General features: G+C 28.9%; 1 protein-coding gene across 6 annotated transcripts; it reads left to right on the top strand.

Annotated features, from left to right (window-relative positions):
* Positions 1-6,891: 6,891 nt before the first annotated feature.
* LOC129287512 (UPF0481 protein At3g47200-like) lies at positions 6,892-12,024 on the top strand. Of its 6 annotated transcripts, none has more exons than XM_054923700.1 (5): positions 6,892-7,015; positions 7,941-8,244; positions 9,012-9,416; positions 9,862-10,319; positions 11,066-12,024. In XM_054923700.1, the coding sequence occupies exons 3-5, from the start codon at positions 9,030-9,032 to the stop codon at positions 11,727-11,729; spliced, it is 1,509 nt and encodes a 502-aa protein (XP_054779675.1). In that variant the 5' UTR covers positions 6,892-7,015; positions 7,941-8,244; positions 9,012-9,029; the 3' UTR covers positions 11,730-12,024. The 6 variants fall into 6 exon arrangements, with proteins under 6 accessions (XP_054779675.1, XP_054779672.1, XP_054779671.1 ...); XM_054923697.1 differs by having other exon boundaries at positions 7,941-8,301; XM_054923698.1 differs by having other exon boundaries at positions 6,912-7,015; positions 7,990-8,301.
* The last annotated feature ends 361 nt before the right edge of the window (positions 12,025-12,385 follow it).

The following is a 12,385-nucleotide window of genomic DNA, read 5'->3' as shown; positions in this document are numbered from 1 at the left end:
ATTTATTTGGGAAGTTGGGTTAGATTAGATCACTTTAAATTGACTTTTGGGTCAAGAACTAGATCTAGTTCTTAAAAATCGGAAGGATAAAAAAATGACCTTTTTTCTTTTTTTATATATTTTTTTGATCAATTTTTTTAAAAAAAAATGACTCATTTTTTAATCATTTGATATTATAATGTATTATGTGGCTTGTTAAATCATGATAAACTTAAAATCTTTGGTTTTATTTTTGAATTAAGTAGCAATTTCATATTTATTTCTATATTTAGATTATTATATACTCTCTTTGATTTTTATTATACGATACTTTTAACAATTTCATGTATATTAAAAAAGTTAGTTTTTTTTCTTAATATCATAAAAAAGTGATATGCACTTTTATTTTTAACCCTTAGCTTTAAAAAATAATACAACTATATTAAATACCTTCACGCTAATTAAAAATGGGTAAAATTAAAAAAAGTAATTTTATTACTGCAAAGTGTTATATATTTTGAATAAAAAATTAATTTTAAAAGTTTCTTATAAATAGAATTAGAGAAAGTACACATATAATTTTTTTTAATTTAATTATAACATTATTAGTTGGACAACGTGAATCATGAATCGTTGGCATTTTTAATCCAATATCTAGAGTCCTGTTTTAAAAATATTGCTTGAGGTGATTTTGTTTTTAAATACAATGCCATCTTATAATTGTACAAAAATGATAAAAAATAAAGTGACATTTAAAATTATAAGTTTTTTATATTTAGGTGGGGATTATTAAAAATCAAAATGTCAGAGTTATTCCAAGACGTCTGGCGGGCAGCCATGTCGGCAGGCGATATTAATTTAAATCACTTCACTTGTAATTTGACTAGCAAATTTGTCGTTTTTTAGCAGGTCAATGGTCCGATTCATGTTTTGATAATATTTAATTTAATAATTAATTTCTTAACTAATATTTTAATTTAATAACATATAGCTGTAAATCAACCACATGGGTTGTCATCCCTAGGGACACCATCGTGCGGGTCAAGATCTCTGGTGAGGGAGGATCAATTTGTAATTTCGTTACCTTACCCAACGGCTCGACTCATCAAATGGATTAAATGCCACACATAATTAGCATGACATATGCAAAAATGTTATTGGTGCTCAAATTCATCAATTCAATATTAATATAAAATATAAAACACAAGAAAATTTTTGGAAAAAAAAAACACAAGAAAAATGACAGTGACACGTTCAGGCTAAAATTCATGACACTTTGTTTCTTTTACTGAAATAAAAAATTAATTGATAATTTAATTGATCTTTCGTAACATTTATATAATTCAAGGTCTTCAATTAATATCAATATCTTTATAAATTCTTAATTGTCCTTTCATTAAAAAAATATTTTACATTTTGTTTTTTTTAGTACCAGCCCTTTAAATAAAAAATACTTATTTAAGCGATAGAAACTCTTATTGCTCAAGTTAACTTGAAATTATTTTAATTATAATCACTTCCCCTGTAATTTTATGAGTTCGCATTTAGGCACCGGACGCTTATTAAGACGTGGTCAAATCATGATCTTTCATTTCACTTTAAAATGATTTTTTCTGTTCATTTTAAATTAATTTTTAAATATTTTAAATATTATATTACTAAAATATTATAAAAAATTTTGATATTAAATTTGAACTATCTTCTATGCTTATCCAAAAATAAAAATCATGGTACTCATCATCTCTAATGAAATTTGAACCAAACAAATTTATTTTTTATTTTTAATTTCATTAATCAAAATAAATTTTTGAAAAAAATTTTAATCAATTTATTTATTTTCGATTTAACTAGTACAGATTTAATTTAAAACATTTAATTTAATATTAAAATTTTTATAATTTTTATAGTTTAACTATTTAAATGTATTCTGAACAGTTCAAGTATAATATAAATGACTCAATTTAATATTAAAATTTTTTATAATTTTTATATATCATCTAGATGTACTTTAGATAATTAAGATTTAACATTATTTTTTTAAAATTTTATATTAATATATATAATTTAAAATGAATAGTAAAAATTATTTCAGGATAAAAAAAAAAAGAAAAAGCCCCGATTTGGCTCCATGCGACCGTAATGTGAACGCGTCATTTGGCCCGCAAATTAGTCGTATGATGGTTGATTCACGTTTTGGTAATATTTAATTAATTTCCTTACTGATTTTTTAATTTAATAATATATATCTGTAAATGACAGGAAGGCACACCATCGTGCGGCTCCAGAGCTCAGGAATGGCCGGTCGTCTCATGGATTAAATGCCACGCGTAATTCGTACAATTAGTATGACATATGCAAAAACGATATAGGTGACGTAACTCAAATTCATCAATTCAATATTATTATTATAAAATATACTTATTTATAAATATTTTTATCAATCTTATCAATACAATAAAAATATAAAAACTAAAAAAAAGTAAATTTTAAATATAACTTAAGTACAGAGTAAAAAATAAATAAATAATATAATATTATTTTATTATCTGTCTCTTTCTTATTTTATAAAGGTAATTTAAAAATTTTAATTTTAAATTAAACTATCTCATCAGTTAATGATTTATAAAAGTAATCAGATTATATTTTTAAAAAGTAATTAATATACAGGATGAGAGAAATAAAACACAAGAATGAGTAATGACAGTGATACCTCCAGATTAAAATTCATGACATTTGAATATGGTAAAATTTTAAATTTTTAATGAAGGACTTTTTTCCTTTATTGAAATAAAAAATTAATTGATAAAAATATCATTATTTACATGTAAACGGAGTTAGATCAGAAAATTCAAATTTTAAATTGAAATATATTTTTTTTGGTATTTTTTTTTGTTATATAACAAAGACTTTTTGGTCAAAAATAACTTTTGTTGTAATACAACAAATATTTTTTTAATAAATATTTTTTGTTTTTTGATAAAAATATAAAAAAATTTAAACCTTTTAATCTTCGAATATGACCTGATGGCAATGGTATTTAGTGTTCAAACATTTTTAGTCAAACAATTTTTTTCAAGATCAATGTTTTTCTTCTTCTTCATTATCTCTTATTAAGACTTAAAAAAAGCGAGGTCAAGTTATGCTAAACTTTGATATTTTTAAGCCTGAATTTATAAGGTAAATAGACTAGATTTCGGGCCAGATTAATTAAAAATGCTAGTCTTGTTTACATAAATAAATCGGTGTATAGATTAAGCATGATCTCTCTAGTAAATATACTAGGTTAAGATGCAGGTTGACTGAAAATGTGACTTATTTCCACCTGTATGTGCCATATTGCCCACTACACTTAATAAGAGATGCTAACATTTCGGAATAATATGATTTTTAGTTTTAAAACTTTCTTTCAATTATCTATTTAGCCAATGAGCTTTGACAAAATACAACTCAATTCTTATAATTTATTAAATTAAAAAACTATATAAATTGAGTTGTATTTGTTAGATATAGCAATACACCCAAGAAGCGGGTAAATGGGGTGTTAATCAAATTTTGGTGCTTTAGAACTTTTTTCCCAATAAAACAAAGTATAAGAGTAAGTTTAATTTGAGCAAATTTAAGCTCTAAACTTTGATTGCAAGAATGTTAAAATGATTTTTGCAAGCTCAGTATGTATAAAATTAATTTTTAAGTGAAAGTTTAAGTAAGAGTATGTAAATATGTTAAGTTCAATTTTTCACATAAAAACAAAGCATAAACTAAGGTTGTTAAAAATATTAAGAGAAAGGAAAGAGATATTGCAAGTAATGGTTTATTTAGCTCCAACCACTTAAGCTTACCTTCAATTCTCAAAACACTTTTGAAATTTCTCCACTATAAGACAAGCTTAATTGGGTGTTTGTCACCACATTATAACTATAAGTTTAGTCTGGGCACTTATAAGCCGTTATAGCAGCTCACTACACTAATTAGCTTTTTCTCCCAAGAAAACAATGTCTTTTGATTACAAAAGAAATCTTTCCCTCACTTTTACAAGGATTTCAAATATATAAAGCACTCTATTAAAATTCTCTCTGAGAGCAATAATGAATGTAATGAAGCTCTAGTACTCAAAAAGGAAGATATAGATGATATTGGCCTAAGAATAATGTTTTTTTTAAATGATAACAATATGAAGAACTTAAATCTCACAACCCAATGATTTCTGAGATTAATCAAGTTAGAATAGGTTTGGAGTGTTATATTTATATTTCATAGAGTGAAATAGCTGTTGGAGACTCATTTTGACCATTTATAGCCATTAGGAATGGAAAAGGGGCACTTTTTTCAATAAATGCATGTAATGCACTGTCAGAGGCCAATTCTAGCTTGAAATGGACCATTTCTGGCATGGAATGGCAGGCAAGCTTTTATCATTGGTTCACTCATGACATTTCAAGTTTCAAGCATGGACACTAATGGTTCTCAAGCATGGAATAGACGGTAGAAGTATCTAACTTCTTAGTGTAACAAATCAAGTGTGGATTGGTCTGTTACATGCTTAGATTGGCTTGCTTAAGTTCAAGTCTCTTTCAAGTTAGGATTGAGAATCTCATTCAAGCGCGGTTCCTCAAGGATTCATGCATAGATTAGATGAAGGCACAAACTCAATCTGACATGTTATGGTTGATCCAAGCATGTTTTGGTTAGAGATTAAGTGTTAATTGGATCGTACAAGCCATTTAGTGAAGATAAGGTTCTAGAGGCTATTTCAAGCGTGGATGAAAATGATTCATGCTTGAATTGGATCATAAAGCTAGTCAGTGAAAAACAAGTCTCTAGAGGCTACTTCATGTGTAGATTGGATCACATAAGTCATTCAGTGAAGAACAAGGCTTTTGGAGGTTATTTCATGTGTGGATACCAAGGTTTTTTATGCTTGAATTGGATGTTGAAGTATTTTAAAGCTGAATCATGCGTAGGTACCATTTTCATTCACGCGTGTATTGGTAGGCATCACTTCACATAATTTAGGAAGGCTATAACTCATTCAATATAACTCAAAATCTGGCAAATTATATATCGTTGGAAAACTATTGAAGTCTATTTCAAAAAAAGAAGTTTAAAATTAAATAAAAATTATGTTTTAAGATATAATTAAAAGAATGACCAAATGTCAAAATTAAACACTATGTGAAATCAATATCTCAACACTCAACTTTTAAAATTCATATTTTTTTTCAGTACAACTCCATTTTGAATAAAATAAATATAATTGAGAACCTTATGGAGTCTATTTTTAAATAAAATATGTTTCAATTTAAAATGATTTGTGTAGTAAGAGATATTACTAAAAATATAACCAAAGTCAAATATGATATTTTGCAGAATCACATTTCAAAGCATATAATTCAAATATTCATAACTTTTTCAACTTAACTCTATTTTGAGTAAATAAAATATCTTTGAAAACATTATGGAGTTAGTGATCAAATAATTTCAAAGATTGAGTGATATATATGACCAAATATTAAAAACATGATTATAGAAAAATTATATCTAACTCTTTCTCTTAAGAATTAAAATACATGTTTTGGTTTAAAATATCTTAAGTCAATATTGTATATCTAAATCAATGAGTTTAACATAGATACTTCTTTCCTAAGGGTATTATACCTATCAAGTCTAAGGCTTTTAAGGTGCATCTAAGCTTGTATAAATATCTCCATTCTTCTTAAACTCTTTTTGGATCATCATTTTCTTCATTTTTATGTTTTTCAATCTTGAGTATAGCACGCAAATGATAACTTTAGTTTCTTCATGCTTACTCTTATCTTCACTTTAAACAACCTTAAATGATATCAAATATACAAGGTGGTTAGTTTAGGTATAAATATACATATAAGTGTAGATATAAAGGTTATGGAACTATACATATGCAAAACATTATATCCAATCCTTTAATTCTCTGGGATATATATTCACTTTAAGATGATGAAAGTATGATAGTATAAAATAACTTGTATACATATAAATCATTTTTTCAAATATCAAACATTTTTGGATATATAATTATTTTAAGATAAGGAAAAATATAAAAGTGTAAAATAACTTGTATGCATATAAATCATTTTTTCAAATCTTGTATAATATAGAACAATATAAAAAAATACTTCAAAACATTTGTTTCAAACTCATAGTTAACTTATCTATATTCATATGGTTAAGTATATATATGAGAACAATTAGGCATAAATATAGTTAACTTATTTATATTTGTCATTATCAAAACTTAAAACTAAATATAATATCATAAGTCATTGTGTCCAACACTATCAAATTAAAAAAATTATAATAATTGAATTATTCTTTGAGTCAAGAAACTATACGAATTAAATTCTTATTATTTAAAATTCAGATATGGTTGATAATTGAGAAAAAAAATTAGAAGAATAAAAGTTGTATTTTTATCTAAAAAAAAATAAGTTATATTTCTCTAAATTTTTTAAATTTTTTTGGTGAAATCTCAAAAAAAAAAAATTAAAACAAGATTATTTTTAAACTAGAGGTTTTATTTTTCTTTTCTTATTACTATAAAAATTTCATTACATTGTCCAAATATAAATATCAAACATAATTTATAATAATTACATTTTGTTTCATTTCCTTTCTTTCTTTCTTTCTTTCTTTGTTCAACATGCATGCCATACATAATTTGGATAAATAATTTCATTTCATTCCAAACAAAACATTTTTCGGTTCTTTGAAGAAAATCCTTTCACCTACTAAATCCCAAGAAAATTATTTTTTTTCTCTTCAATAATGTTGATGTGGAATGAGTGGGCCTCGTAGCTGGGAAATTTAGCATTCATCTCCACCAAGAGGATCTATATAACCAGGGGCCATATTGTGTCGTCTTCACTCTTCAGCGTACTCCAACACACCCTCAAGCTCCACCCCTCCGCCAAGCCCCCTCCCAAAAAAAAAAAAAAAAAAATCTCTCTGTTTCTGTCTCTAGAGCGTCACAGAAATCAGGCCCTGCAGCGAACTGTTCCAGGTTCAGAAATCTTTTCATATCCACTCTCTCATTTTTTTTCCTCTTCTTTTGTTTTTGAATATAGAAACTTAGTTTTACTGGGTTTTATGTGATTTCTTCCTTTTGCATCTTTTCTTTTTTGCGGGGAATAGACATCTACATATGGCCTATACTGTGGGTTTTATTTTTCCCCGTTTTCGTTTCTCTTTTAATTTTCTCCTGCTTTCATGATCCATATTTCTATTCTACAGAGAGTTTGCGGGAACTGGAAAATTGCTGTTAGGGTTCTCTGTATCTCTTGTTAGGTCAGCTGCTTTTTAACAGAAAAGTTTAAATGGTCCAACTGGCCGACTAAGTTAACTTAAAATTTTTAAAAAAATATTTTATTCATGGTATTGAAATTTTTGGTTAGCCTGGTTAGTTGAACTGATAAATCATTGAACCAATGCCTTAATTGTTCAATGAAATGCTTTATTCACAGAAAGCCTAACCATGGTGTTAACCATTGATTCTTAAACTGGCAATGGTTTCATGACTAGTATGATTTTCTCACCTTTCTTCTATCAAATAAATAGATAAATAAAACGAGAGACGATAAGTCGAACCTGTCAAAAAAAGTAATTTAAGATTGAGAAAAAGAAGTTTAGAAGAAACTTCTGGGAAGAGGAACAAATGAAATTTTGATGAAATTTATTAAAGGGAAAAATCACAAAAAAGGACATGTAAAAATGATTAATGATCATTGAAGACTGTAAAAACTTGAAATTGAATTTAAGTACTAGGGTTCTTTTCTGCAGCTAACGAATTATTGTGATTATTAAAATATCCCTAAAAATAAGTGACTAAATATGCATTTTAAACAAGGGTATTTTAGTCATAACATTATTTTTAAATTACAAAAAAGTACCGTGGTCCTGAAATTTAATTTCAACATTTTGTGATCCAGCATGGTTCTTAATTGCAATTTTGTTGGGTCTGACGAGTATTTCCAAAAGGTAGAAAACATAGCTGAGCCGTCCAGCAATTTCAAAAAGACAAATATAAAGCTGTTGCTGCCATGGACTCAGGAGGATGCATGCATGCATGTGAATTAAAGCTGCTGTTGCTTAGTGCCTCTATGCCACTGTTCATCCTTGTCTTGTCTTCTTTTCGTTCTTTCTTCATATTCTATCTTTTCCTTTCCTTCTCTGGAGTCTTCCTCCTTTTTTTCCAGTTGACCGACACAACCAGTCAACCCACTGCTTTTACTGGTTGGTTCCCTACATCCTCAATTAATTCCTTGGCCAGTTTTGGACCGACAGGTTCCGGTATGGGTCTTTTTTTTTTTTTGGGACTAAATATTCAAATAACTCTATCCTCACCTCCTCCCTTCTCCCGCTATCTTTAATTTATGTGAACTGTTGTCCTATTTTATAAGACATTTTTTTTATATATAAAAGATTTACGTGAGTTGGATCTTATTAACAATCGGAGTTAACATGAGAAGTTTATAATAAAAAGGTGTACTTTTGAAATGATTTTTTATCAATGAATCATTACTTTTTTTTCCAAAACATCTTACTTGCTCCCTCTGGATGATAATATAAATTATTATTAACTAATTTATTTTTTAAAAAAAGTTGATTAAAATCTTAATTTTTTTAAAAATTACATATCTTTCCAATTTTACCTTTGAGTATAATAAACATAACCTTTTGAATTATTCAAAACACTCTCATTAATTATTCAATAAAATAATGTTATAATTGAAAAAAAAATATAACACTTAGCTAATATCCTATAATTTAAACCAGGCAAAACTTTCAAAAAACTATTTATATTATGGTCTGATTTTTTTTTTGTCAGATATTATGGTCTGAATTGGAGGGACTATATTATAGCACAACAAATCATTGCATAAAAATATCTTATATAATGGAGGAGAGGGAGTAGTTATTTAGCTCCTATATTTTTTTATCAAAGTGAGTATTAATTTTTTTTTTTTGGTCGTTATCTTTGTTCATTTGGCTTACGGCAGGTCGGGATTCAATATTCAATGGGATCTCATCCAAACTTTTCTGGTTCATCAAATCCTAACTATGAGATAGTGAAAGACATTATAATCGATATAAAAACCAAACCGGAAGATCCGATGAACACAACTAAGAACACCATCTACAGAGTCCCATGCAATCTTCGAAAGCTGAATAAGGATGCCTACACTCCTCAGTTAGTTTCAATAGGACCACTTCACTATGGTCAGAAAAAGCTAAAACCAATGCAAACGCACAAACTTCACTACTTGGATCTCTTCATCAAGGGACGTCTCAAGGGCAAAATGGAAGCCATGGACAAGTTCAAGGACTTCCTTAAAGAAAAAGAACAAGAAATACGCCAATGCTATGCAGAAAAGCTGTTCTGTGGGCAAAAGTTGGTGGACTTGGTACTGTTAAATTCTTTATACTTTATATTGAATATGTTTCAGAATAGTCTACTTTATCAAAATAACTTAAGTCATTTGATTAGATATATCATAAATTTTATAAATTTATGATTTATCTTTTAATTCTAGATATGAGACTTCTTTTATCTTCAATAATCCATCTACTACATTTTTCTCCATTTTTCTTATTCTTCTTGTAATCTCAAGAGCTTTATGTCTATTCAGTTCTCTTCTTTTTATTCTTCTTTTCTTTCTTTGTTTCTTTTTTTCCTCTCACTGATCAAATGGCTCTAACACAATGTTAAATTCTTTATATTATGTACACTTAAGGATACCCTATTTTATCAAAATAGCTTAAATCATATGATTAAACACACTCCAAACTTTGTCTTTGCATAATTTATTTTCTAATTTTTAGATGTGAGACTTTTTTGATATCTAATAGGTACTATTGGATTCTGTATTCATCATGGAACTATTTCTGAGGATTCAAAGGAAAAAAGAAGAAGAAAAGGGTGATGATAATGATGTTGTTGTACCGAAACAAACATGTTCTTCATGTTGCTATATCAATTGTGATGAAAATAATGGTGCTGAACTGACACAAACATGTTTAGATGATGATGATGTTATACTGAAACAAACATGGCTGAACAAGAATATCCAGAGAGACTTGCTTCTGCTTGAAAACCAGATTCCATTGTTCATCTTGGAAGAGCTATACAGCTCTGTCGTCCCTGACACCGATAAGAAGTTTGGAAAATTCATTGAGATTGCTTACAATTACTTCAAGTGTTTTCATCCTTATAAACAAGATCTGGATCATCCCGAGCCCTCATTCGGGTTTGAACTAGTGAAACAAAACTGGAAAAGTGATCCAGTACATTTCACTGATTTGATAAGGTACGTACTTTTATCTCCACAAGCACGGTATTTAACTTTCAACAGTAATCTTGATTTTCAAATACTGTTTATCATGCATGCAATTACATTTTGTTTTTGAGAGAAAAGGCCTAGTGAGTTCGGCTGTATAATACTAATTATATATAGTTACATTTCCATTACAACAACAACAACAACAACAACAAGCCTTTATCCCACTAGGTGGGGTCGGCTACATGGATTGCAAGACGCCATTGTGCTCTATCATTTATTAAGCTTTTAGAAATATTATTAATTAAGAGATCACGTTCAACAACTTCCAAGAGTGTTCTCTTAGGCCTTCCTCTACCTCTCTTAATCGGACTCAAAGTTATATGTTCCACTCTTCTCACTGGTGCCTCCCTTGGTCTTCTTTGTACATGCCCAAACCATCTCAACCGATTTTCTACCATTTTTTCCTCAATAGGTGCCACCCTCACTTTTTTACGTATATAGTTACATTTCCATTATTATAATTAAATCTATAAATTTCTAAATAAGTTTGGATTTTATATGGTTTGGCTTTTCTTCACTTAGATTTCCCTCTACTTCCCCTCCATGGCACATCTCAACCATTATATCAAATTTTAAACTATTCAAATCAATTAAGTTCCAGTAGTTTGGAAATATTTCTTTATGCTCTCTCAGTAGTTTGCATATTGATATCTCTAACAACAACAATGACAGCAACAAACTGACAAATTCTTGTGAGGATTTTGCTTGACTAGGTACTTCTACACTTGTAAGGAAGTGACTGATCGTCAAAAAGGGTTGTCCTCTTGTGTTCTAAGGACTGCAACTAAGTTGAGGGAATCTGGGGTGAGCTTTGAGAAAGTCACTGATCGACCCTTACTTGACATAAAGTTCGATAAAGTTAAAATCTTGAGTTGGTTTCTGTGCTTAGGTTGTCTACCAAAATCCTCGTACTTCAAAGCTCGCTTGCAAATACCACAGTTAAAAGTAGACAACACAACAGAATGTATTTTTAGAAACCTCATAGCCTTTGAGCAGTGTCATTACTCGGATCAACCGTGCATCTGTAACTATGTCTCTCTAATTGACTCTCTCATTCACACCAAAGACGATGTAGAATTGCTGGTCGAGAAGGAAGTCATTGTCCATGAACTTGGGAGCGACAAGGAAGTGGCGACCCTGGTGAATTGCCTCTGCAAACATGTTGTGGCGAGCAAGACATGCTATAAAAAGACTATAGATAATCTGAATAAACATTACCAAAATGAATGGTATCATACTATGGCTTCGTTGAGGTTGGTGTACTTTAGAGACGCTTGGAGAGCAAGTTCTACTTTGGTCGGAATTGCTGTCCTCGCATTCACATTCTTCAACTTTTGGCGAATTCTTACATTGGTCCTCCACGTCGATCAAAGGTGACCTTAATTGGTTGTGATGTAGCATAGCATCTTTAAATTATAAGCAACTAAAATGACAGTGTTGATCGTATGATAAATAACGTGAGAGGATCTTCTTGCTGGTGTTTTGTCTAGAATTTGGTGAATAATATGTGATATTGGTAATATGTATTAGTAGGGGATGTGTCTGGATCTAAATGTAGAAGTTTAGGATCTAATTCTCAACAGTAGTTATGATAGTAGCATCATCGTTGTAAGCAGGGATAAGACTGTTTTAATATTTTATTTATGGATGTGTTTATCCACTTTTTTCCCCATGATTTCTCTTTAGGTGAACCCTCTTCTATAGAGTTTTTATTCATTAACGAGTTGAAAAGACTTTCGTGTTGGTATTTTTTTCTTTTCTTTTTTCTTTTTAATTTGACATACAAGAGTTATGCGAATAACAGCGACACATGAATACCTTTCTCTAAGACCTATAACTAAACTTAAAGATAACATGTTTTAAAAATTTAAAGAAGGATTAAGTCTTTTTAGTTTTTTCAGTACTACCTTACAAAAGATGACTATTGAAATTCAAAGGCATGTTAAGAATTTTTGATATCGAGCTGACAAAAACCAAGAGTTGTTTTTTCTGTAAGAAATCGTCACAAAAAGATGACTACTGAAAAATCCAAA

Source organism: Prosopis cineraria, unplaced genomic scaffold (assembly GCF_029017545.1).
Source record: "Prosopis cineraria cultivar Desert tree isolate PC_DT_omini unplaced genomic scaffold, ASM2901754v1 PC12, whole genome shotgun sequence".
Lineage (NCBI taxonomy): Eukaryota > Viridiplantae > Streptophyta > Magnoliopsida > Fabales > Fabaceae > Prosopis > Prosopis cineraria.
The sequence above is the reverse complement of the archived record's forward strand: the minus strand, read 5'-3'. Positions and strand labels throughout refer to the sequence as shown.

Bases quoted from the DNA above. Each gene is read 5' to 3' on its own strand.
- LOC129287512 (XM_054923696.1), top strand. From the start codon at position 9,030: ATGGGATCTCATCCAAACTTTTCTGGTTCATCAAATCCTAACTATGAG. The intron at 9,417-9,861 runs GTACTGTTAAAT...GATATCTAATAG, and splicing joins GGCAAAAGTTGGTGGACTTG to GTACTATTGGATTCTGTATT. The intron at 10,320-11,065 runs GTACGTACTTTT...TTGCTTGACTAG, and splicing joins CATTTCACTGATTTGATAAG to GTACTTCTACACTTGTAAGG.